The sequence below is a fragment of the Ischnura elegans genome, chromosome 2, assembly GCF_921293095.1.
Source record: "Ischnura elegans chromosome 2, ioIscEleg1.1, whole genome shotgun sequence".
NCBI classification, from domain to species: Eukaryota; Metazoa; Arthropoda; class Insecta; order Odonata; family Coenagrionidae; genus Ischnura; species Ischnura elegans.
Genome location: NC_060247.1, coordinates 122,282,269 through 122,306,341, shown reverse-complemented (window position 1 = coordinate 122,306,341; position 24,073 = coordinate 122,282,269). Strand labels below are relative to the sequence as shown.

General features: G+C 40.2%; 1 protein-coding gene across 5 annotated transcripts in view; it reads right to left on the bottom strand.

Annotated features, from left to right (window-relative positions):
* LOC124154548 (RNA-binding protein 24-like) overlaps positions 1-20,232 on the bottom strand; it is a 106,530-nt gene extending 86,298 nt beyond the window's left edge. For 3 of the 5 annotated variants that reach the window (XM_046528352.1, XM_046528353.1, XM_046528355.1), the window contains exons 1-2: positions 19,020-20,232; positions 4,265-4,400 (exon numbers count right to left, since the gene is read on the bottom strand). In XM_046528352.1, coding sequence (XP_046384308.1) covers positions 4,265-4,400; positions 19,020-19,313 — 430 coding nt within the window. In that variant the 5' untranslated portion in view covers positions 19,314-20,232. The remainder of the gene's footprint in view (positions 1-4,264; positions 4,401-19,019) is intronic. The other 2 variants (XM_046528354.1, XM_046528356.1) reach the window with 1 other exon arrangement.
* Between the last annotated feature and the right edge of the window lie 3,841 nt (positions 20,233-24,073).

Genomic DNA, 24,073 nt, shown 5'->3' with positions numbered 1-24,073 from the left:
ATTGGCGAGCACAGACGTTTTATTTCCGATTACGCTTTCCCCATGCCTCGCTTGATTTAAAAGCTTCTTCACTTGCCTCGTATTCCAGCAATGGTAAACAAGCGAAGGAGAATCGAGTCCTTCGAGCGCACGAAAAACCAACCGACAACGACCGGCTATAGCTCCGCGAAGATCTCTCGGGGTGGCTACATCCATATCGCTGAGTTTATTTGTTCACATCAAATCGAAAAACAATCAAGAAGACTTTTTAAATTGTATTGACAAACAAAGGCTTATATATTGAATTACTACGAATAAATAAGAAACACTCATCAAATAAACTTAAATACCACGTATTATATCGCTAAAAATGTCCGCCATATCCGCTCTTTTTGCAAATTATTATCCGAAAATATATTATTGTTTAACAGATTGAATATTGGAAGATTTTATTAGAGATAACGACATCATTTTTAATGTCAATGTACCTAAGTTTACTTTTGATGTGTCTGGAAGATGATTTTAGAGCACAGCTTCAGGTCCTGTTCCTACTGATGGTTGTGCTTGCCGGAGGAAGTTGTCATCTTTTTCTTTTATATTTCAATCTTCAAAATTTAATAATAATCACCACTATCATTATTATTTCTAGTGGCAACTAAATAAACAAATAGCTTTGTGAACTCAATGGCCAAAAAATATTGGTTTCCAGTCATTAGTTACGGTGGCTTAATCTCATCACTCCAAGTGTTTTTTTCCCTCTTATTCTTTAGCTATATGCATTTTTAAATGAAAATCTCGTCATTATCTCCAGAAATAGGCACTTCACAGAGCAGAAGTATTTACTCTACACAGTACAAGTAGGCTCCCTTTTTATAAATTATTTTCATTTTCCCAAACTTAGGATTAGTTTATCTATTGAATTCCCACCGCTGCCCATTACAATCCCTCTTGTTCTTTAGAATTCTTTCATTCATCGTAAATAGTGGTCTCCCATCAAACGTACCAACACAAAGCTCTCCAGATCAACCTCACTTATTTTTTCACTTTATGTATTTCTCTTATCTCTTGTCGTAACATTTTATCGTTAATCCCGAAGAATTGTCTTTATTGTTAAAGTAAACTCGAGGAAACACTATCCTTCGAAATACTATTTGAAGACTCAAATGCTTCTTCACAATTCACCTGTACTCGTAGTTCCTATTTCCTTGCTGTAAATTCTCTTTACCGTTCAAACTCCCAGGTGTTACCTTTCCGAAGCTGGTCGTGGTGAAAATTCAATGAAACCGTCAGTTGGTGTATAAAATCATCCTCACAAAGGCACTTACAGGGAAAACAATCACCATCAAATCTTCCTCACAATGCTTTATCACACAAACAGTTTTTCAGCAAACAGAGTCGTGCTGAATTTTGGATATGGGAGACTTTTCATGACTTTCTGATTCTGATATAATATTAATTCGCTTAAATTACTTTTTGTAATGGTTCCCACCTATCATATTGCTGAGGTTATCAATTTTATGCCATAATTCGCGGAATTCCTTAATTACGAGGGTAAATGAAAAATGAAATTACCCTGAAAAAATTAAGATAGCTTCATGACCCTCAGACCTGTCCAAGAAGGCAAATACAATGTAGCGAGATAAACTAGGAAAGTTCATATTATTTTCATCCTTCGTTGTGGCATAGTTTCCTTCATTGAAATGCCATTTCTTCTGAAATATTAGCGTGGAATTGATTCAACGTTAGCGATTTTACTTAACTATCTCCCATTTGCACTGAATTGTTGAGGCCTTTACTTTGTAGAATTCCATATTTAATGTTTGGAAGGAAATTTCTTAGCTTTTCTACAAAAACACACACTTTATTGCCGACTAGTTTCGGTTACACTGTACCATTTTCAAGACTAGTACTAGTCTTGAAAAGACCTCTCTTGAAAAGAGAGAGGTCTTTCAAGACTAGTACACTAGTCTTGAAAATGGTACAGTGTAACCGAAACTAGTCGGCAATAAAGTGTGTGTTTTTGTAGAAAAGCTAAGAAATTTCCTTCCAAACATTATATATCTCCCATTTATTGTCCCAATTTTTTTTAACCTAATTTCTATTTCCTAATAATTGGCTCGATATTACATTCACAGCTGCCAATATCCTTCGTTTCACTGTCATTTGGCCGCTGCCATCGCAAACATTGCGTTTATATTCCCCATTCATTGAAAATTCGAACTATAAGTTCTTTGGAAAATCTTAACGCATCGACGCATTGGAAAGAAACGCGGAAACAGTTCAGTGAGATTGAACAGTGTTTGATGGGAATGTTAGTCTGAAGGCCTCAACCACAACCAGAAGACCACGATGAATGTTGCAAATTTTCTGTGCTAATTAGTTATGCTGCAATCAGAATAAGGCACACCACTCGCTCGAGAATGAGGTGAGAGAGTTGAAAATGCACGTGAATCGGCAAAGCGTATGGCGTTATAGAAAAGAATACAGTTCAAAGAGAGAGAGAGGTCTTTTATGTGGCGGGGGACGTCGATGTCACTTATCGATTGCGTGATGCACGGACAAAAGGCGGAGTGTGGAGAGGGGGACTTTCCACCCGCCCCTCCCCACCCCCATCCCTCCACCGCCACGCGGAGACCGAATATTAAAACGACGTCCGGTGAAAATATTTCATGAGAGACACGGGAAAGGGTATGAAAGAGGTGAGGGGAAGAAAATTATACATATATATGGCGAGGTGGAAAGAAGACGGGCGAGCGAAAGGTGAAATGTTGGAATACAGGGCGTCGGGGAAGAGGACGAATGGACAGCCAATGAGGTTGTTCTCATTTCGAGGCCCACGCAGCGGTGCATTAAGTGACCAGGAAAATGAGCGCGGAAGCGCAAATATTTTTTGAGTTATTTTTTGTAATTCTTCTCGTTCCTGCTTGATGCTGTTCTAGACACCCTTTACTCTTCGATCATTAAAATTGAATTTTCCCTTGCACTTTCTTTAATTCGGTCTTCATTTGGCTTGTGAATGGGAAATGATCGAATGTATAAATGACTCATAGTCATCACGTAATAATTGGCGAAATGATGATGGAAGCGATTATTGAGGATTAGATAAATTATTATAGCGCATGAAAAGAGTTTTAAATTACGAGCCAAATGAGTAATATTTTCACCTAGCTGTTATTATTTATTACATATAGAATTTCACCTGATATTTATGCGATAAATAATATTAAGGAATTTGGATAGCGAATACGGGTTTTAACTGACTAGTAAACGAATCGCCGAAAAATAATGTTGAGTCAGGCCTGTATATATTTCAATATGCCTGTGTTATATTTTTCTACCATTATCTCTGCTTATAAACACTTGCATGGATGATTACTTCCTCGTTCATTATACTCATATTACGTGAGCGACTTTCGCCGCTTTAATAGCAAAGAAATTTTATAAGGTTATTATTTTAAAGCCTGTTTTTAGGCTACGTATTTGTGTACATGCGTCACAGTGCTGTATTTTAAAGTCGTAAAATCCAGTCCTTTAAAATCTTGTTGGAGTTAACCCTTTAAAAATGATGGTATGAAGTAATATTTGTGTGAAGCGCATACCATCAACGGCTTGACGGAATGAAATTATCAGTGGCTACTCGTGTGCATATAACTCTCCAGAAAGAGATAATTTTGTATGTTTTTGGGGGACTCCTCGCCGTCGAGGAAGTGCGATAGAGTATATATTTTTGCTCTGGGTTCCCATTTGGACTGCTTGCGCGTTTCGCTTTGTATTTTGGGTAAACATTTTCGTAATATTAGCTAAATCTTATTTTAATGCTAACTATATACCATATATAGTATTACCATCGATCAGAAAACTGATGAAAAAAGGGTTTGATGTGATGCGAATGTATCGCTTACAGAAATTAGCTAATGGAATTTAAATGCGTAGCTGTTGCGTTGAAAAACCGTCATCCGTATTTCTCAACAGTGTACAATGTTGTGGCAACCAGAAAATAATCACATAAAAATAAAACTTGCAGGATATTAGGGAGGTTGATAAAAAAATGAGGAAATTTGGGTGCGTATTACTTAAAGCAATTACGAGGGGAGTGCACATACTTTTCAAATGATTTCTTTTGTGGAGGGTGCTTCAGTACAGTTGAAGTGCCATTGAGAGGAAAAGGAAGAGTTTCGAGTTGCAATTAAGGGAAGTGGTGCTTAGCAGTGGGGGAAGGGAAAATGAATACCAGGGACACTTTCTTTCTTTGAGAGATAGAGTTTTAGTTTCGTCGGATACTCACCACACTCACCTGGGGTGAGGTTACCCCTGGGTTTGGCCCCCAGGATGGCCAAATTGACGTTGGCTTTCCGCCCGTCAATGATTGGGTTCGGCTCTTTACAAGCCCTCTCGGCCGCCGTCCGATCTCCCATGATCACCTGAAGAGAAATAACGAAATGGGCGTCAGTGTCACACGTTCCACAGAGAGGCACCAACTTAAGCATTAGCAATGCACCCGGACACAGTTGGGAAAAATCTCAAAGATTTCAATCCTAGTAAGTGTTTAGATATTTAAAGCATAATGTAATCCTTTCCTATAACTTTTCTTACCAAAAATGTTCGGTACACTATTTTTTACTCAAATTTTTTCTATTCGCATGGTTGTTTCTACTCTACAATGCCCTCAGTAGAATCAGCGGTATGATTTACTCTGATTGTGAACAAATATTATTGCGAAAGTAGGGTATGGCATTAAATAAAGAACGCTTCACCAAGGCATCAAAGTATAATGAGATATGTAAGACAAATAAAAAATATGATGTAATTGGGCGAATTATTTGTGCGAAGTTTTCCCGGAATTAAAACCAGTTCAAATCGTTGAATATCGCCAAAATTTCAAAGAGTGACTCGTCCATCGTAATCAGGATCAATGAAGAAGTTTTACTTAATAAAAAGACGTTGAGGTCTAACAAAAAATAGACACAACAACCATGTTATTCCTGATCAGCCGAAAGATCTATGTGATACGGATAAAAATAATAATTTAATATTTGAAATAAAAATATAAAGCATAGCAACTGACAACAAAAATCACATAATATGCTGGGGATTTTTTTTTTGTTTTGTCACAACTTTAGGCTACTAGACGCTTGTTTATATTTATCACCAGTTTAATTCTCTGGATCTGAGTAATTTTCAGAGAAAACAATATATTATCTCTTTCCAAACTCATTCCACGCGTTCAATTTATCCACTCTTTTGGGTCTATTCTGACTAAGGGATCGGAATGAAACCTTTAGCAGAACCCAACTTTCTCTTTCTTTTGCGTGCGTTTCTCAATCCGTGCTGTGAAAGTGATTTTTTTCTAAATAATTGAGGGAAAGCCTGACCTTTTTCTTCAATTTCCACGACAGTTTTGTAGGGAGGGGAACTGGAGTTATTGACGTCAATTTTGTCTCATACTGTAGGGTACATGTGCGGTTTCCTCCATTTTTAATAAGAGCAAGAAGAAACGTGGATTTCCCTCCTTTTGGATTCTATATATCGATCGTTCCGCACCTGTAATAACCCTAGTCCATATCCACACGACGGTGTTGATCTGCAATCTATAGAAAGAATAGCAAACGGAGTTACAGTTGAGTATGGGATCTCACACGGCTGTGTTGATCTGCACTCTACAGAGAGAATAACAAACGTAGTTACAGTTGAGTATGGGATCTAGTGGCCTCATTGGACTTACTGCGAAGTGGATGAGTATATCAGGAGTTAAAACAGGGATAACTTTTCAAAATTGATCATTTCAGGCATCTTTTTTTCTGAAACTTGGAACCCTTTTCGAATAACTTTAAACTTTTTTTCCACGTTTATTTAAGTTATTCAAGACTAACTGAAACTTTTCACACTAAATAGTTTTAGAGACAAGGAAGTTAGTCTCAGAAAGGAAGCATATTTTATTTATATATGCTATGAATTTTTCATGATATGTTCTTTGTATTTTATTTAATTGACTAACGGACGGACAAAGCTATTCCATGATTCCAAGTTTATAGACATTGGATTTGAGATTTCCATTTTTATACAGGTTTATAAGGCGAAATTTTTCTAATGTACGCTTTGAAAAATACTGATAACAGTTGAATGTGTGTGTAGCCATGGGCGTTCCCAGCGAGGGGCAGGAGGGGGCAGATCCCAGAAGCAAAAATCGCAATGTCTTTAAGGAAAAAATATTTTTTCAAGCAAAAAATTTTAGAAACTAATGAAGAGCTGTTACAGTTTCCTTAAAATGTTGGTTTCATTCACCTTTTCCATGCTTAAATCTCACCTATAACTTGAGCAACCATTGCTTCCCCCCCCCCCCCCGCAGTTTTGATCCTGGGTACGCCCTTGTGTGTAGCTTTAACAAAATCATTAACCGATATGAAATACGCTCTACCATGCGATTCCTGATGAAAATTTAACTCCAACGCGTCGTCATACATATTTTTTGAGTTAGGAAAAATATAAACATCGATTTATTGGACAGGCAAGCTTATTTCGAATTTTTAGTGAAAATTGGTGATCGTTATAGTACTTTTCAGGTAAATAAGCTTTATATTCTAATGGCAAGATATTTAGTGAAAGACCCAAGATTCAGCATCGAGTGGCTGCAAATAAAGAAGAATTTTTTCCCCTTATCTTGACCTCGTTTAATACATGTTAAAGTATTTCTTGGATTGTAGGTCAATGTATGTTATGCAAAGTAGAAATAGAAATATTTTAACACATATAAAGAAGAATCACATTCAAAAAGACTACGAATTAAATGAATGATTTTAAGTCCAGAAAATTAAGATTAGAGTTCAATATTTGGATTTGTGTTTAAGAACTTAAGAGATGCGAATTCCTTATTCCAAATGTTGTCCGGAATATCAAAGGTATCGGTTTTAAATTTGAACCGACCCATATTAATTAATTACCCATTCCATGACCATTCATGTTTTTAAATTCCGTGAAACTTAGCAGCATAGTGGTATAATTCTTGTCTCACCTTATATTTCACTCATGTTCAACGAAAGATTAAACAATTGAAGTACTTACAGAGGACAATAACTAGCGATAATTGGCAAATGTATGCATTTTGAGAAGTTTTTCTATATCTTCTATAACAAGTTTGGTATATAAACAAATTTAGACTATAAACTGGTGTCTTTAGATCTTATGTAACATTTATTTTGCTTGAAGAATCGAGGTAGTTCTTTTTTTGGAAGAGTAAGAGAAATTTTGTAGTCCCTAACATTATTCTTGAATTAATAGTCTAAAACGGGAAAAGCAGTCCTGATCAAGGTAAAAAAATTCTGGGCATTGACATAATCATATTTCTTTCCTATTTAGGTGTCTCGGCCTCTTTAATAGCATTTAATACAGTGACAATAATATGCACGAGAAATTTCAGATCCTATAGTAAAACTGTTGATTCCACTTTTAATAAATCCATTCTTTCGTAGCTTTAAGGAGTGAATCGTTACTACTCTTCCAACATTAGTGCTCTTCTAGTAGGGCCAGCCCTGATTATTTATTCTTGCGTAGTGACGAGTGATGTCCTTTGGCCGTTTAGCGTAGCCCTATGTCAGAGCCGAGGATGATTGAATTTAAATCAGCCTGGACCTAAAATATAAATAACTATATTGCTAAATGACTGTTATCATTGGCAACCTCATTATGAGTACACCCATTAATTATTAGGCTAAATAAGAGCAAACTTTGTATTTTCCACTCTTCACTTCAATGCATTCAGAGAAAAAACGAGTGTGTCACACAGCTATGGGCTCTGTTCTTTATGAGCATGCTTCATGTACTTAAAATGTAAATTAAGTGGAGCAGGTTCCTGAAGGTAAATCTATTCGACGTGTATTTCCAACGCGGTGTGTATTCTTCAACTGAAGTGTGAGATTTCTGTATCTGATCTTTAAATATAGAAGACTTCCACCATATCGACGAGATTCGCCACTATATCTTGGTTTACATATCTGTCAGTGGCATACGCCTATTCCCGAGTGTTTGTTTGCAAAAATTGGGCGTATTTGTGATTTTTACAAATGTTTTACCATTCAAACATCTTTCGGCCCCCTATAAGTTTTATCTACACATTTCATATCTGGGTATCCCTTTTTCAAAATGAAAATAACTGCTGAGTGAATGCCACGACTTTAATCGACTCCTCTGCCCTATACTCTGACAATAAAGAGAAGTTATCAAGGTCATGGTGCTCTTTTTGTAAGCATCAAATAAGGTGAACTATTATTTTATCTTAAACCTCAAAGATAGGCCATGATTGTACGTGCATTTTAAAATCAGTAACATCAATTAGTTGTACTTTCCAATGGCTATACGTAGTTTGCTATCCTTGAAGAAGTAAAATCTATTTATTAATTGGAGCAGCTTACAGTTATCTCAATATTATTTTGAACGGAACCTTTCTAGTGACATCCTACGTGCTAGCTTTTGTTAGAGAGTGTAAATTTCTCGATTTGTATGTCGTAAAAAGTTTGCTGGTAAGATCCTTAATTTTCGTTAAACACCGACCTTGTTTTCTCCTAATAAGCAAGTGATATCTGTATGTCTTAGCAATGATTCCTACCGTCCAATTTTGATTTTTATGCTGCTTTCTCTGAAATTAAAGCTGCAAATTGCTGACACTTGCTGGTCTTGGCATTGTTGACGAAGTGAAGCTCACACGATAACACGTTGATAAAATAAACTTGCTTCCTCATTGAAAAGGTTTAGCTAGATAAAGTTATCTTTCAGGGCCAAATTGTCGATAAACGAGCCACTGTCTTGTTTTCATAGCTTATGAATAATTAAAGCAAACTGAATTCTTTTTAGTAATCCTACTGATTATTATTAATCGCTGAAGCTATTCCTGTCTTAAGACCTGTTTACCTCAATATTATCACAATATTAATAGTTTTGTTGGCCTGATTAAGTTAATTTCCGAACGATAAGTGGACGGCAAGAACGGAAAAGGAAGACTTCGAATAATAGGAGTGGAAAGATCAGCTGACAAGATAATTCGGTGGGGAGCTCCTTCAAGCCAATCTTTGGATCGCAAGATCTAGTGCTTTCCCAGCAATTAGAGTGAATCATGCTTCCTATAGTTTCCTCCAAGGTGAGAGCGTTCATTTTTCTATCGTTTTGAGGTCCGACACGTTCCTCGTCATCAGATAAACGTAGGAGAAAACAGAAATCCTCACCCGGCTGGAAACAAAATAAAAACTTATGTTGACGTTATGGATTGCTGACTTGTGATGATGATAAATCGTTATGCATCCGTCGACCCATCCTTGAATCGCCCCAAACATTGCAAAGCTTTTTGCTCCACTGCGCGTAAATGTCTTCCTCCAATCGAAGGTGTGCTGAAGCAGTGGAGCGTATACTAGCGGCGAGGATGGATTGGATGGGAGCAATCGCCCCTTCGCTCGCATTTAGGGCGAATCGCAGCATCCTCCCCTGAGACGCGGAAATGCGATCGCGATTGAAAACCTCTCTCAATGCGTTTGCATTCATCCCGATCGCTTCCACGCAGGGGCAGTGGAAAGGGGGAGGGAGGGGGCCCCTTTCATTTCCCTTCCCTCACCCCCACACCCTTCCCACCTTTCCCTTACAATCCACCCCCTCCCCCTCATTGCCCTCCGCCGTTTCAGCTAAACATCCACCCGCCCACGCTTCCAAATAAACGCGGCCGTTCTTCCTCTTTGGTTTCGCCAGATTCATCCGAGGCCTCTGCCGCCAGGGGCGCAGCTAGGAATTAAGGCTGGGGGGGTTTAGGTGCATCTAATACCGGGGTGTGTGGGGGTATGGAATACCCACTAGCAATAGGTACGATATCAATAAATTGCGGAATTTTGAGGTAAATGGTTAAAAATGGTGAGTTTTACAGCTTTCTGAGTGATATTTTATTAATCCTTACACTATTCTGTTAGTTATATGAATCCGCTTAAATAAAATGGATTAAACTTAAAAATTTCTCTGAGCTCTGGGGGGGGGTTTTATCCCCAAAACCCCCCCTCGCAGCGCCACTGTCTGCCGCTACCGCGCCGGAGAATCTTAACCCTTTTACTGCCCCCGGGCCGATATATCGGCCCTCGCTGGTTAAGCGAAAACTGCCATTGGCCGATTTATCGGCCCGAGTTATTTCAATTTTTTTCGTAATTGCGACCTTTTCAACGGCTTTAATTTATGTAAAACCCCACAATCTATCTATGGTTATAAGATATAAATATGTCTTAAGAATTGGGAAAAAAATCTAGATGCATTAAACAAAATTAAGTATCTGAAACTTTTTTAAATCTGAAATGTTGCTGATTCCGGAAAATAGCCTAGGCAGTCTTCGAACATCCCACATGAAATGGGCTGGCAGTAAAAGAGTTAAAGCTATTGTTCGCTCGCCCACGAGTTCCTGGTTCTCAAGGATCGTCCCTCGAGCCATTGTGTAGGCCACGTAAGAGGCGTGCCTCGCGCTGGAAATTTCGCGTCACCCATAACGGAGATGTACGGAGTACCCATTACGTACATGTACGGAGAAATGGAGATATTTACTGATGATAGAACAAAAACAATTTACTGTCCTACAAATAATTTAATGTTGTCCACTAGTTTCAACGGCTCATCGTCATTTTCAGGAAACACAATGAAATTCATGGTAGGACAAAGTAAAAATAAAGTACTGTATTACAAATAATTGAATGTTGTCTGTTAGTTTTAACGGCTTAGCGTCATTATCAAGACAAACAGTATGGCGATAGTATGACGCTGAGCCTAGTAGACAGCAATACATTATTCGCGGGACAGTACTTTGTTTTCACTTTGTTCTACCATGAATATTATTTCATTCCACCAAGTAATGGCCGAAATAAGTTGATTTGAGATATTTAATATCTAAATTTAATCTAAATTATATTCCAGTCATCCCTTGCAAGGACCACAGTCTGTAGGAAAAATACTGTACAGCTCTATGTGCATTGTGTAAAAGTTGGCATCCGCTTCATACCATTTTCTCGCCAGAAGAGAATACCAATTAATTATCTAAGGCCCAGATTATTGATGTGCATATTACAACCAAAATAACTGGTAGATGCAGTGTTTCTTAGTTTATGAAATGAGTGAGATGTTTTACAGATGAAAGTGAAGCAGTTTTTGAGCTTCATTGTAAGTTAGAAATTCCTTCAGCGGAGAGAAAATGTGATTCAGAGTTATGATGCACTTAGAAGTTTAATGTGGGTGAAAATGCTCAACAAAAAGTTTTCCACCATTTATTCAGCAGGGCAGTTTTTGGAGAGAAGTTGGATGAGCATCAAGACATTCATTATAAAGAAATAAAGTATCAGGGACTTATGGTATCTGCCGATTATACAATATGTATTTGGGATTGATTTTTTGGGATTTTTGGAGTTTTTGTGATTGGTACAGCTTCTCTGTATTGTTTGAAGCCATTGAAATCTATCTCTCCGGTCATAAGCGTGGATATGATGATCTGAGCTCCTGCAAGAGAGATAACTATAAATTTCCACTGTATATTTTCAATTAATTATTTTCTTAGAGGGCACTTGATACTCGTGATAGTTTTAAATGGAGTTGACTGCCAGTTTTACGAACAAAGATTTATTTTTTGCATCAAGGTCGCTTGTGATTTTGATTTCTAACTGCCTGGATTGGTAAAAGTTCAATCTTCCTCTACGTATACGATATTATTGACCCTGCTCATTAGTTGTGAGTTGATGTAAGTAATTTTGTTTCGTATTTAACATCTGGCATTACTGTGGAAGCAATTTTGCCATTAGGCTTGTGTAGCGGACATGGAAATGTTTTAACTGTTATACTAATGAGAGGTAAGGAAGAAAAGAAAGTAGTATTAGCTGGTGTAATTAGCAATGAAATGATTAATTATAGCACCTTAATGGTTTATGATTCCTTACTGCCATGTTTACTCAACAAGTATTGCTCGAGAATAATTTGAAAATGTCTATATTGAAGCTTCTGGATAGTTTGGCTTTGAAAAGGTAAAACTACCATACGACTTTGAAATCGAGATAACTCTCTAAACCTTAAAGACGAGAAACAAAAGGAGATGGAAAATGTCTTGCAATAATTAAGGTATAGGAGAACCATATATTTCATTGCAAACAAATTGCATGCTTGATAGTTTTTTAAATTGTGAATTGTTCTAGTAAATGCATCTACCTTAGCTAAACGCTGAAACACTGTTCATGGTGAATCAAAAACCAAGTACCGTTCCACAAACTTTAATTTGCTGTCTACTAGTTTCAACGGCTATAGCGTCATTATCAAGACAAACAGAACAAGTGAATACAATGTCTAGCCTTATATATCCAATAGCAGTATGAGGTAGGGGATGGGGCAGGTTGCATGGATGGTCAAAACATAAAAGCATACAACCTGGGGTGGGGGGAGGCGGGTAGAAGGTGAGGTGGCGATGAGGTTAATGGGGGGAGGAGGGAGGATTGGCCGCGAAGAAGTTAGACTTTAAAACAGTAGATAGGAAATGAGAACATTTGAATACAGTCATATCATTTAAAATTTTGGTGTTAGGTGGAAGAGTGCATATGGTGATTTCTAGAATTTCTAAAATATCCAATTTAGCACTTTTGTCGTTAAAAAAAAAAACAAAAAACTATACTCATCAAATAATTACCTATTTTTAGCGTTCGCAAGACACAGAAAATCTCTCTCTCCCAAGGCGTAATGAAACTTCAGAGTTGTTATTCTTGATCTTTTTTTTTGGTAGTGTCTCCGTTTAATTATCAAAAGTGTGGAACACTATAAATTAATACGTATCCACTTTCCAAAGTTCCATTTTCGAATCACCGATAGCTACATACAGTGGTTATGGCCTCATGTTAGACAACTCCCACTTCACGGGCGTACAACCTGTTGCGGTGAACTCGGGCGTAGATCGACTGACCGCTAGCTGGACACTTGAATGGCCGACTTAGGATGCGTAGTCAGAGTGTTCCTGGTTCCTTAGCTCGCCATTAAATCAATTTCATGTGGAGCATTATTTTCAAGAATTCATAGTATTCTTTAATCTGTTTGTTGTTCCTCAGCAACAAATTTTAGAGGAAGCACGTGAGAAAAATACCTGTGGAGATTTAATGAAAATGAAAACAAATATTTTCATTCTTGTTAATTCAAGATCTTCTTCATCATATAACTGAAAAATATTTATTTTTCTCTATGTAGACATTTTTTTCATTACTGCAAGGTTACTTTCAATCCTAGCATCATTTACTTCAATTACCATTTCTGTCTCCACACTTAGGTTATTGAAAAGAAATGTATTGCTTGAGAATTGTGCAGATGATTTTAATGTATTATACCCACCCTTTGTACAGACAATGGTAAATATTGATGTTAAACATTTGGAGCACTGTGGTTCCCTTGCAGTGGTCATGGAATAACTAATGTCGCATCGTTAGTGTTTCCGGTGAGGGTTGTTAAAAGCTTTTTAATGATTTAATGTAAACATATAGGTATTTTTCCAGTTTTATAACTGACATTAATAAAAAAAAATGGTTATTTATGACCTTAACGATAATTATGACCTGAAATGGACAAACCCCTTACATGAAGCGATGAAAGGTAAAGCAAAGAGGATTGCATGCCTGGTAGATATTTCCGACGGGTGCGTGTCTTTCCTGAATAACGATAGTTTATCGATCAAAAGTGGGGAGAAGTCCTCTTAAACACTTGATATTGCCTACTATGGTCCTATCATGACCTGTATAATACCAAGGTATAAAAAATGCTGCTTAGTGCGGATGCTCATAAAATCTCATAAAAGCTCATTTATTTAAATATGTCTAACTTCCAACAATTGAAGCCTAAATCTGTTGAACTTATCATGAATTCCCTCCATTTAAGTATTAATATTTACCGTTGCCAAATTATTCATAAAAACTCGACTTTCTGGTATTTACTAGGCCCACATCACAAGGAATGAGGGTAGATTTTCCATAATAAGTAGTCCATGCCAGGTAATATTTACCTGCGGGATAGTAAACCTTAAAAAAAATCTACAAAAGTCATATTTAGTGTTTTTTTCAGTGTTAGGTATTTTAGTTGATATTTGATAACTGTGAAATTTCAATATATCGTTTTAATAGTGAATTCCATTTTTGGTGTGGGTAATCTTTTTCAATTCTAAATTACATTTGTCATCCGTGAAAACTTGAGTATAAATGCAAGTTACATACATCTATAAAACGATGAACGCAGCCGAAAAAACCTTAAAAAAAGTAAGGGAAATTTAATTTAATGATTGATTAGATTCCTTACATATCTGATCAAAAATTGGTATTGCAATCCCGGCTGATCCCAAATGATAGGAATAAAGTATCAATAAAGTTTTTTTATAATGATTTATATTTTTTGTTACTGTGCACTGACGTTAATATTTTTGTAACAATTAGCAGTTTTATGGGATCAAACTTGCCTTGATGTTTAGATATTTTTTATTTGTCTGGGCTACCGTATGTATCGGATGGTAACCCACTCATATCATCATATAGGAGCCTACCCCAACACACTTCAGTTGGAAATTGGCATGCATACTATGGTGAACACAGCATCTCAATGGCTGTTTGCCAACAATTTGCAACTAAATCTTACTTGGGGTGCCTTATTTTATTCTATTACACCTGATGCTTATTATGTTCTATGAATTATGCACATGATTGAAATAATGCTAGATAATTGAGGGGGTGATAAGCCAAGGGATACAAATGATTTTTTTCTAAACAGAGTGAGGTTCAGGAATAATAGAAGAAATACGCAAAAACTTGGTGGCCCAGGGATTCGAGTGATTCTCTATTCTGTGCCGACAACGAGTGGAAAATCAAATGCTATCTAGTAAATATCTAGTTGACCTCGTTAGTTTTCTTTACCTTATATCTGCCACCAACTCTGCATGGAAAAATATCTCTTATACCCCCTCATATTTTTATTATTTTTATCCAGTCGAATTCCATATTTGGCCATATACAGGGTGTCCCATTTATCATGACCACGCGAAATAACTTTTTGTCCAGATGGAAATTCAAAAATGTGTCAAGCAAATTTTCATTAGCCGTCAGGGGGACATTAATTAGCATGATTGCCTTCCTTGTAGCTTTGTTATTTACAAAGATATGAACAGCGGTATGTCTTTTTTAAATGGCACCCTATATTTTTTTATGAATGACTGGTGGAGTAGTTCTAATACCCGCGTACCTGCACTAAGTGCTATTGAGTCAGTCATTTTTCATAACACTGTGTTTATGTAAATGGTCCACTCTGCTACATTTTTGAGTGAGTATTTAGGAGAGGAAATGAATTGCCAAGTAAAAAATATAGGGTGCCATTTAAAAAAGACATACCGCTGTTCATATCTTTGTAAATAACAAAGCTACAAGGAAGGCAATCATGCTAATTAATGTCCCCCTGACGGCTAATGAACATTTACTTGACACATTTTTGAATTTACATCTGGACAAAAAGGTTATGTCTGGTGGTCAAGATAAATGGGACACCCTGTATATGATTTTGCATAGCGTCTCGTCATCCTGTCTGCTAGTAAGAAGCGCAACGTTTCTTTGGCTGCCGCCACTGCGGCCTCCGTCGGGAAAGCTGAATGGAATTTTCAAGTGCGTTTGGAGGGCCTCTCTTTCCCTCGACTCCGAAGACGTAAGAAGAAGTGCCTATCTCTCGGCACGAGAAGTGGACGGGCGGGGAAAAAGGGAAGGAATCACAATCCACCTGATTGCACATTTATCGGCCGACCGCTCGCGAGCGACGCCACACTCCGAGGACTCGGCTTGAATATTTCAGGCTCGCGAGAGAGGAAGAGGGGCCCAGCTGACCGCACGCTCTCTCCCGCTTCGCTAGAATGCGCCCATTCCTTCCTCGTCCCTCCCAATCAATTCCCCGCTCGAACTCCAAACCGTCAAGTTTACTACGGCCAGTGTCAATGTCTCGATGTGAACTAGAGCACCGACAGCGGCAGTGGCAAGGGTGGGCTAGGTTACCCGTAATTTCCGAGAAAATTGGAAAACGGAAAACATTTAAGGTGAAATTTGATGAATGTTGAATTGAAATTTTTATATTTAAGAGTTCCCTGCGAAACTTTGTGGAAATGTCTTATCTCCATGTGGTGGGGATGAAAGACAGTATGGAATTTCCGCTCAATTTTGACGATGACCGGTTTCGACATGTTGTGTCACTATCAAGGGTAGCCTCTTTTAAACAACCCTGCTGCCCTTCAATACTTTTTAACACGTGATTTCCTTTTCTGTTGTTTCGTGCATTACGTCGTAAAAAATTACTATTCTTGATACTATTGAGCTTCCGCACTCATTGATGAGACCTAGCTTTTAGAGCTTTTTGAAGTTCTTCGTCGCCATCAACACCGTTTTGCGTTTTGAGCCAGTTCATCATGCACACACACACAAGTTAACATTCCTCACAATATCAGCTAAAAAAACGAGAACAGTTATCACAAAAGCTTGCTACCACCGTTCTTTGTTAGAGCGAATGATGGCAGGAATAACACAACACCTGATATATTCGTTCCACAACGATTAGACCGATTTCAAGGCAACCATTCTGAACATCTCGATTCTCTATTACTCTACATTTTTGCATCTATGCTTGGATTCATAATCCTTAAAAATTTTCGGTTCTTCGTATTTGTGTTTTTGTTCGGTCAGGACGTTTTATTAGAAAATGCTGGCAAATTTATCTTTAAAAGCATTAACATGGCAACCGAATAAATTAATACTGGAATTAAGAATTGATTAATTAGCGGTATAATTGGCTAGAATTAAAAGTCGATAAAGGAAAACAGGTGCATGTAATGTGGCCGAGAAAGGGAGTGTTTTTGTTTCAGAAAAATAAATTTTCTGTTCTACTGAAACTCAATTCCACGATCTCTTTCAGGCTGCTGACACTTAGATTTGCCTCAAAAATACGAGTCACAAATTGAACTTCGCGTTATGCCATCTCTTCGGCTGAGCAATCTCCTCATTTCCACTCATGCATGCTTACTCAGCGATGAAGCAGGTAGAAAACTGTGAGATAAAATCTTTTCATAAACCTAAAGGAGATGAAGGATTCCTCAACCTTAATATGATGATACATCTCGACTTTCGAGAGAAATAGGTAAAACATTTTAACGATGCAATTTTATGTAATTTGTGATTTGCTTCTTTATGATAAGAATCCAGAAACACTAAAGAATTATTTGCCTTCTGAGGCTATGCTGATGGTCAAATTTAAACTGTCGAGATTTTACACAGTATTAATAAGCCATTTAAGTATATATTATGCGTGCGAATTCGTGGTAACGAGCTGTTTCAAAGGCGGTTTTCAGTGTTCTTGCTGGTTCTGCCCGCTAACATTGAACCTAATTTCAAAATTATTATTAACTTCCAACTCTGTGCTTAATCTCTCACTTCAAACCTATCATAGACTGCTGCATATTCCTCTGTTTGATAACTAAAAGTCGGGAGAAGTAGTCACAAGCGTAATTCTAGGTGTCTATCCACACAAATTAAATCCTTGAATTCGAGTACGGTCATCCCTTTCTAAGTCGCAGTGACTCCTCTAGTGTTCTTTCAGCCTCATGGCAATCGCTTGAAGACGTCACGGTAAATTTCTATTTCATAACTATGATAGTTATCAAGAAGCCGCTACTTATGGCTCGTGCAGCATTTCATGTTGTTGTATCCGATACATTAGTTCGAAGAAACACGACGAACGGAATGTTTTTATGTACCATTTTTCTGGATATATTTTCCCCTAGAGTGCATTAATGAGTTTATATTTTCAATTAAAGAGAAGTGACTCATAAAATAAACCGTTTTACTGTATATAAATGTATCTTTTTCTTGAATTCTGCCGTAAGAATGATGGTGGATGTAACGAAACTTATAGTAGATTTCTGGTGATAAATGCCTAAAATTCCGACTTAAATAATAACAACGCTTGACCACGTACATAAATATTTTTAATGAAATTGGATTGGCACATGGGAGGAGGTGTGTCACAAGACAATACTGGTGTGTGAAGCAGGGGCGGATACAGGAGATGGCCGACGTATAATAGTTTTTAATCGTTCATATTCAACATCATGGATCATCATTGGAAACAAGTCATTAAACTCTGAGGAGCTGGCTGACCAATACCTGGATCCACTTCTATCATGAACAGTGTCTAAATTTTAATACTTAGAGTTGACTCGACCCGTGACGTACCGTAAGAAGTGGCTCATTCAGAATTTTTTCAGTACAAAATATATTTGTCGTCTTATTACGCTTGCAGAATGTCATAGAGGCGGCTAACGATTTGTAGTGAAAATACGCTTTAAAGACCCACAACCTGATCCGCGGAAAACATTTGGGCAAATGCATTTGAGAGTATCTTGTGTAGGTGAAGTTGAGAAATAGTAAAGTTACATCCACAACTTGGATAGACCGGTTAGCTTAGCTGGAAATGAGATCGAAATTCTTTATCTGTAAACTGTTCTTATCGTGCCCATTTCAATTAATGGATGGCCATTAGTTGAAATGTTTTCGGAAGCATTGGCAGAGGACCACACCCCCTCATTTTGAGTTTGTTCCTGTCAGAAGTTAAGCCCATGCCGAAGATGGACAACTCCCCATGCATCTTAGCATCTAGTAAAAATTAAACGAAGGGAAATACTTATCACGGTACCTATAGAAAAGTACTCCGAAACAATGTGTGTGATGTGTATTATAAGTCAACCACGCTCAGAAAGTGGAGGAAACATGTAAATTTGTGAACGATGATTTTGAAAAGCATCCTAATTAATGGTGGACGCCTCGGGGTCGGGTCGCAACGGGAATGATAGAGCGGGAAACGTGATGTGGGAGTTGTCATGACTGCGTTCATCACCCCGCGGAGAAAATGGCGGGAAGGACGGAGCAGTCTAAGTAAGCCAACGGCTCAAGGGAAGGAAATGAGGAAACGAAAGAAGGAAGGAGTTAGAATGGGAACAGTGAACTCACAAATCCGTATCCGCGGCTCTTTCCCGTCTGCCGATCCGTGATGACCACCGCCTCCTCGATGTCCCCGTACACGGCAAAGTGTTCCCTCAGCGACTTGTCCGTCGTGTGGTAGGGCAGACCGCCGACGAACAGCTTGGTCCACGTGGTGTCCTTCTGCTGCACGCCGCCCCCGCTGCCCCCGACCAGCGAGGACGAGGGCGAGGAGGAGTTGGAGGCCTCGAGGGCCGCGGCCGCCGCCGCCGCGGCCACCGCCGCCTCCGCCCCCGGCGGCAGCGCCGACCCCGGCATCAGCATCCTGGCGGCGGCGGGAGGCGGCGGTGGAGGCGCGGCTGCAGCTGCTGAGGACGCGGTGAAGTAGTGGAGGGGGCCGGAGGAGGGTGCGGGTGCGGAGGCGTCGGATGTGGCGCACTCGACGGCGGGTTTGCCCCACGAGCCGCCGCCCTCCAACGGCGTGGGCGCCTTTGGCCTTCCGCTAACCTCCTGCGCCGAGGTCTTCACGGACACGATGTCCGGCGGGATGCGCTCCAACAGCTTAAGCAGCGAGAGCGACTGAAGCGACCGGAACGCCGACGACGGTCTCCTTTTCTTGGGAATGGTGAGGGAGGTAATGGCTCACCCGTCTACAATCGCCGCCTGTGCACTCCTCGCCACGTGCTGCTGCTGCTAACCTGGGCCGATTCCTCTTCTTCTATCTCCCCTCCGGAACGAAGGGGACCCGCAAAGTATTGCTCCGTTCGACGACTACACGCTCTTTTTTTGCGGCAAAAATGTCCCCCCGAACCGCTTTTCGCTCGCCTCCTCGCTCTCTCCGGTTTTCCGCTCTCGAGCAACAGTCGCAGCGATGGCAGCGCGGGAGTAATCCTTAAATGAGTGACTGGGACGCTGCCGGCTGGAACACTACCGAGCGCTGGTGCTGCTCGCGCGGCCTCTAAGATCGCCCGGCGACTGCGTCAACGAGTGAGCACGTATGTGTGTATGTATAACGCTCTCGCCTTCGAGCGGACTCACAGACGCCCGGGGGTTTTCAGAGGGTTGGAGGAGGGGAGCGAAGAGTCGGCGCGAGGGAGGGGTTGGAAGAAGAAGACGAGATGGTTTTTCGCGGGAGGAACTTCGGAGAGGATGAGCAGCGGCGGAAGGCGACGCCCGGCTGAGACTGACGACTGTGGCGGCACCTCTCTCTCCAACACTGTCCCTGCGACGCTCTCCTCGACTCCCACCCACCCCTCTCCCACACACCCCCTCTCTCCCCCGCCTTGTTGTTCCTCCCCCACCACTCAGTCCTCCTGTCTCTTGAGTTTGAATCCCTTATCCGCAGACCTTACCAAGGATAGGTGGCAAAAATTTTCCTGACGCGAAAGCTCGCGTCGGAGGATAAAGAGGGGAACCTCTGCGAATACCGTGCAGCTCTAGCGTCAGTCTCCTGAGTACAAGAGGCCACTTGTGAAGTTAAAAAATCGGAGAATAGAACAATACGAGGTGTTTGTAAAAGTTTTCGATGACAGTTCCGCGCCTTCTTACGCCTCAGAGCCGAAGTAAATGGCCCGTGTAGACTTATGACACGGATGAATTTTGTTTTTTTTTTTTTCAAATAATGCCCTCGCGCACTTAGTTCAAAGGGTATGGAACCCTCTGTAGGTGTTGGAGAGGAGTTAAATGGCCTGGTAAAATTACTGAAGACGGGACTGTTTATGAAGAGGAGGTTCGCGAACGGACGCTCTCCGTGGCCGACCCAGCCCCTTCTGTTTGCCTCGACGGAGGCGTGGGTCCGCAATGTGGGCTCGAGAGGGCGCTCTCGCTTGTGAATGACGACACAGGAGCGAATGCCTCCCCCACGGCGAGCGCCTTGAGGAACTGTGAAGCTCCCTCCCTCGCCAGATGGGACGGGATGGCTGCTTCGGGGCCTTGAGGGGGTCTCCTAACAGCTGAACGGTCCCTTGCGACGATACCTCCCGGTAGCGAACGGAGCGCGGAAACTTCGCTTCACTCGTTTAACACAAGTGCGCTACAGCCTGGCTCTCATTCGCGGTGACCCTGAGGATTTACTTGTGGACCCAGTGGAGCTCACTGTAAATCATACAATAAGTTCTTCTTGAACAAATTAAAAAAAAAAACAGAAGATTATCTTTTAAAAAAATTATCACGCGCTGAATTTGTTTTTAACCTTCCTCTCGTAGATTTGAGGCCAATGCGCCCGGAGAAAATAAGGATTTTCGTGTTTTTTTTCTGAGATGAAGTTCTGAACGGTATTCTGAAGCCCCGGAATTTATCCAGACAACTTAAAAAAGACTGTACACGTAAATACTCTCCTTGCGGTTCTTGATGGTTGCCAAAACTGGAGCACAAGGAAACAAGACTTGAACAAACTATAATTTTTTCAGAGGTGGGTACTCAGGAAAATATATGGTCCAATCCAGAACGAACTAACGAGAGAACGGATAAAGCGACACGATCAAGAACTATTTAATCTCTATGGGGATAAAGGGAAAACAAAGAGAAGGTGGATAGATAAGATACTAAAAGAACTACTGCGAATGGAAGCCACGGATGAATAGTGACCAGAATAAGAGAAGAGTGGAGAGCCTTGATTTTAACGTCACGTGGTCTTCTGGGCCTGATAGCGTGAAGTGAAGTAATATCGTCAAGATCAATCACTATTGGTTTATTTTCAAGCGAAAATTTGCAGAAAAAAGTAACGGCGCGTGTATGAAAAGTTCGCGCCTCACACAGCAGAGGATGGGAAGCAGTCGATTTTTTTTCTCCCGGTTATCAGAGTCAGCTCTCCCACGTTTGGTTTATTTTCAAACGAAAATTTCCCCGAAAAAAAACCTTTCCGACGCGTGCGTAGAAAACTCTGCCGGGTTCGTAGCAGAGAATGATTTGATAGGTTTCCCGCCAACGTTTAATCACCCTTTCTGAGAACTTTCTGTTCCGTATTCCTCGACTGCTGTCCTCTTGTAGGGTTAGAAGCGAAGCGAAGTCCTATTTTGGTTTTTTTTTTGCCCGTCCGCCTGCCGTTGTAGCCTGCGTGCACGCCGCCAGCCACCGGAACGCGCGTCGGTCCCAACGAAGAGTCAGAAAACGCACCACGTGTCTTCCGGCTGTGCGCTCTTCCTTTGCTATTGAAGACGACTGACTATCGGGGGCGGAGGAGGAGGGTCTACTGCACACGCGGAGTGACAGTCCCCCCCCCACCCATTCTCCCTTTCTCTCTCCACGGCCTCCACCGTCCCCACCCCCGCCCCCAAGTCTGGCACCCTCGGAGGACGAATAGGAAGGCGCTTCGTGTCACCTCTATTCTCCTCTCACCCTTCTTATTGCCACCCCCACCCAACCTGCACTCCCCACCCCCTACCTCACACCTCATACACTCTCATTCCCATACCGCCATAAATTACTCCTAAGAAAGAAACTGTTAGCTTAACCCACTAATGGGTGCGTAGTTTTTTAAGCTCTTAGAGAGTGAAATTTAGGGACTTCAACATGTCCAAGTTCAATTGTGGATCATTAAATTGTTTGACATAAATTTATATTTTCCATTTTTCCATAACGCAAGAGCTAAACTTCCAAAGCGTGGGGGGGGGGGAACTCTCATTTCAACTTCGCCAACTGCCGCCACTGAGCACAGCTGGTTTTTTTATATTTATTAAAAAAGGATAAATTTAAATTTAAAAGTTTGCTCAGCATTTAATACAAATTCCGTACTATCCACCGCCGCCGGCTACAACCGGTGTCGACTGCACGCTCGAAAAAACGATTTAAAAGTCGGAGTTGCAAGTTGGTGCAGGATTTTACTTTAGATTCACTATGTAGAAGTTTCATAGAACGACGTGGTCTAAGTCACTTGGAGGAAGTATCTACTTTTTCTCTACGTTTATGAAAAAAATTGGCTGAAAACAGGCTCCGCTTTTTGTTTTATATCTATGGTTAATGATTAAAACAAATCTTTGAAAACCCTCACAATGGATGAAAAAGATGTGTTAATCAACATGGTATAACACTTTGTCAATAAAACTATTCATGAAGCCATTGCACGAGGATGTGGTTGGCTGTTTTCAGAAAAAATCGAAGGTGGTCGTTTTTCGCGAAATTTGTTCAACTCTGACCTCAAATATACTGTTAACGTGAAGGCATAGAATATTAGCAATCTGAAAAGTTATGCAACATTCATTTGAGAGTATGTATGCGAAGTTTCAACTTCAGAGCTCAAAAAAATCGTTCTTGTGGTTTTGACCAGCTTTTTTCGATTCTAGCTCACTGTGCAGCGGTACGTTTTAAGGAACCAAAACAGTGATCACTCGACCCTTCATTTGCTGAATCACACGGGCGTTCCCACCGTCCCTTTTTCCATCGCGTTTTCCCTACTTACAACTGTCATTCTATTAAATGCCAAGATTGGCGTCGCAATCGCTGATAGTGGCCGTGCGTTATGATTGGTTGAAAGACGGTACCAGGGATGGAAAAAGGGATGGGGTTTCCATGCCTGGAGACGTCGCGGAAAATGAATGCGTGAAACGGTGATTTTTCCGCTATCATTGGAGCTATCACTCGGGAGGGAAAAAATGATCTTGCGCATCAGGCTTAACAAATTTGACCCTCCTTCCCTCCTTCTTGGTGTGGGTCTGAATCACCACTTCAATTTTCAGCACCTCACTTTCCCTTAACCAACAAGTTTATTCCCTTAAGATGATATTTCTTCGACATATTTGTATACACCCATCATCGGTCAACAGTCCTGAGATTGGCGCAGCTCTCCACTCAATTGTCTGTAAAAATAACCTCCTCATATTTGATTATTTCTTGTCTTTTATAACCTTAATCTCCCTATTCGTGTATCTTTTACGAAACCTTCCTTTCACGTTCTTCTCGGCCTGCTGTCAGTATATCCGTAATTAATGATGAATGCCTTCATTAAACGTTTACGTCTCATGATCAGACCGATATACCCTTCTTATTAGGGTTTTCAGAAGACTTTTACTCTTACATTCCGCTGTTATTGGGATTTGTTCCTCATGTGTTCTCTCCGTAGATCTATTAGTTATTTATCATTCATCGAT